Here is a 1,682-nt window from a genome sequence, read left to right as displayed (position 1 = left end):
GGAGTGTGCAATGGTGTGATCTCAGCTCACTGCAACCTCTGTCTCCCACGTTGAGGCAATTCTACTGCCTCAGCCTCCCAAACAGCTGGGACTACAGGCACCTGCCACTACGCCCAGCTAATTTTTGTATTTTTAGTAGAGATGGGGTTTCACCATATTGGCCAGCCTGGTCTTGAACTCCTGACCTTGTGATCCGCCTGTCTCAACCTCCCAAGGTGATGGGATTACAGGCGTGAGCCACCGTGCTTGGCGAAAATTTATCAGGAAAAAAGGATGAGAGGAAATGACAGAAGATGAGGGCAGAGAGCAGGCAGTTGTTGGGGAGGGACTCTGAGACAGGGTGGCCTACTGGGTGTGCCCCTTTTCTCTTCTCTGGCTCCCTCAGATAAGACCAGCAGTTTTGTCATCTCTCTCTCTCTCATTCCATGGTCCCGCAGCCCCAGGCCCCCACTGAAAGCATGTCGATCCAGGAGAACATATCATCCCTGCAGCTTTGGTCATGGGTCTCTAAGTCCCAGAGAGACTTAGCAAAGTCCATTCTGATTGGGGCTCCAGGAGGTAAGAAGGGGAAGCAGAAGCCATTGAACATAGGAGGAAAATGAGGGTGGAAAGTAGGAGTCAGGGTGGAGGGTATAAATGATCCCTATCTGCCACTGGCTAGGTGGGTTTTGGAGAGGAACATATGGTCATCAGAGCCTCTCCGTGTTAAATTATGGACCCTGGCCTAGCTCTTTTCCAGGCTGTATAGGCAGGCCAAGGCCACAGCATGTAAACCACGGGGCACTCCCGTGGTTCCTGGACTCTGGCCCCTGGCATACAGGGCTTCCAGTGGAAGGGGAGTCACTGGTGACACTTTAACCAGTCTGCAGAACTGATCCCCAGCCCAGCTGGGCCTCATGCCTCTGACAACCCAACAGTGTGGAGCAGACCCACAGAGAGGGAGCCCCAGAGAGTTGTGCAGTGGCATGGAAGGTGCGGCTGGAATGAGGGGGGCTCCTCTGAAAGAGGCTGGGTCAAGCTACAGGGACCTTTGGGTCTATAGCAGTTTTGAGGGGCCTGGGGAGACTCAGAACGTGGGGCGTGGAAGCCAACCAGTTGCCAGGGATTAGAAGGGAGAAAACAGAGACCTTGGGAGTGGGAACTGGGTGATGCTGGGCCTGCATAAGGAGAGGCTGCTGGGTACTAGACACAAAGGGGTGCTGGGCTTGAGGGACATCAGTAGCTGCAGGCCGGAGGGTCCTGGGTTGTGCGGGGTCTGTATAACTGAGTGGCCGAGAACTTGAACTAGAGGTAGTCAGACTTAGATTTGAATCCTATGTGATCCATACTTAGAAGCCGGATGACCTTGGACAATTGATTTCCTCTTTCTCAGACTCTGTTTCTTTATTTGTGAAATTGGGGTAATTATAGAACATTATGTACCTTGTGACATAATAAGATAATATATGATGACGTCCAGCTCATAAGAAGGGAACGAGGCAGGGCGAGGTGGCTCACGCCTGTAATCCCAACACTTTGGGAGGCCAAGGCGGGCGGATCATGAGGTCAGGAGTTTGAGACCAGCCTGCCCAACATGGTGAAACCCCATCTCTATTAAAAATACAAAAATTATACATGCCTATAATCCCAGCTACTCAGGAAGCCAAGGCAGGAGAATCATTTGAACTCTGGAGACAGAGGTT

The 1,682-nt window shown here is 52.0% G+C and overlaps 1 protein-coding gene across 1 annotated transcript in view; it reads left to right on the top strand.

Annotated features, from left to right (window-relative positions):
• Positions 1–458: 458 nt before the first annotated feature.
• The window catches only part of PKLR (pyruvate kinase L/R), an 11,815-nt gene continuing 10,591 nt past the window's right edge, over positions 459–1,682 (top strand). The window contains exon 1 of the mRNA XM_017519810.2: positions 459–558. Within this exon, the coding sequence (XP_017375299.2) occupies positions 459–558 (100 nt within the window). The remainder of the gene's footprint in view (positions 559–1,682) is intronic.

This window comes from Cebus imitator, unplaced genomic scaffold, assembly GCF_001604975.1.
Source record: "Cebus imitator isolate Cc_AM_T3 unplaced genomic scaffold, Cebus_imitator-1.0 Scaffold776, whole genome shotgun sequence".
Lineage (NCBI taxonomy): Eukaryota > Metazoa > Chordata > Mammalia > Primates > Cebidae > Cebus > Cebus imitator.
Note: the sequence above shows the minus strand (reverse complement) of the source record. Positions and strands in the feature narration are given on the sequence as shown.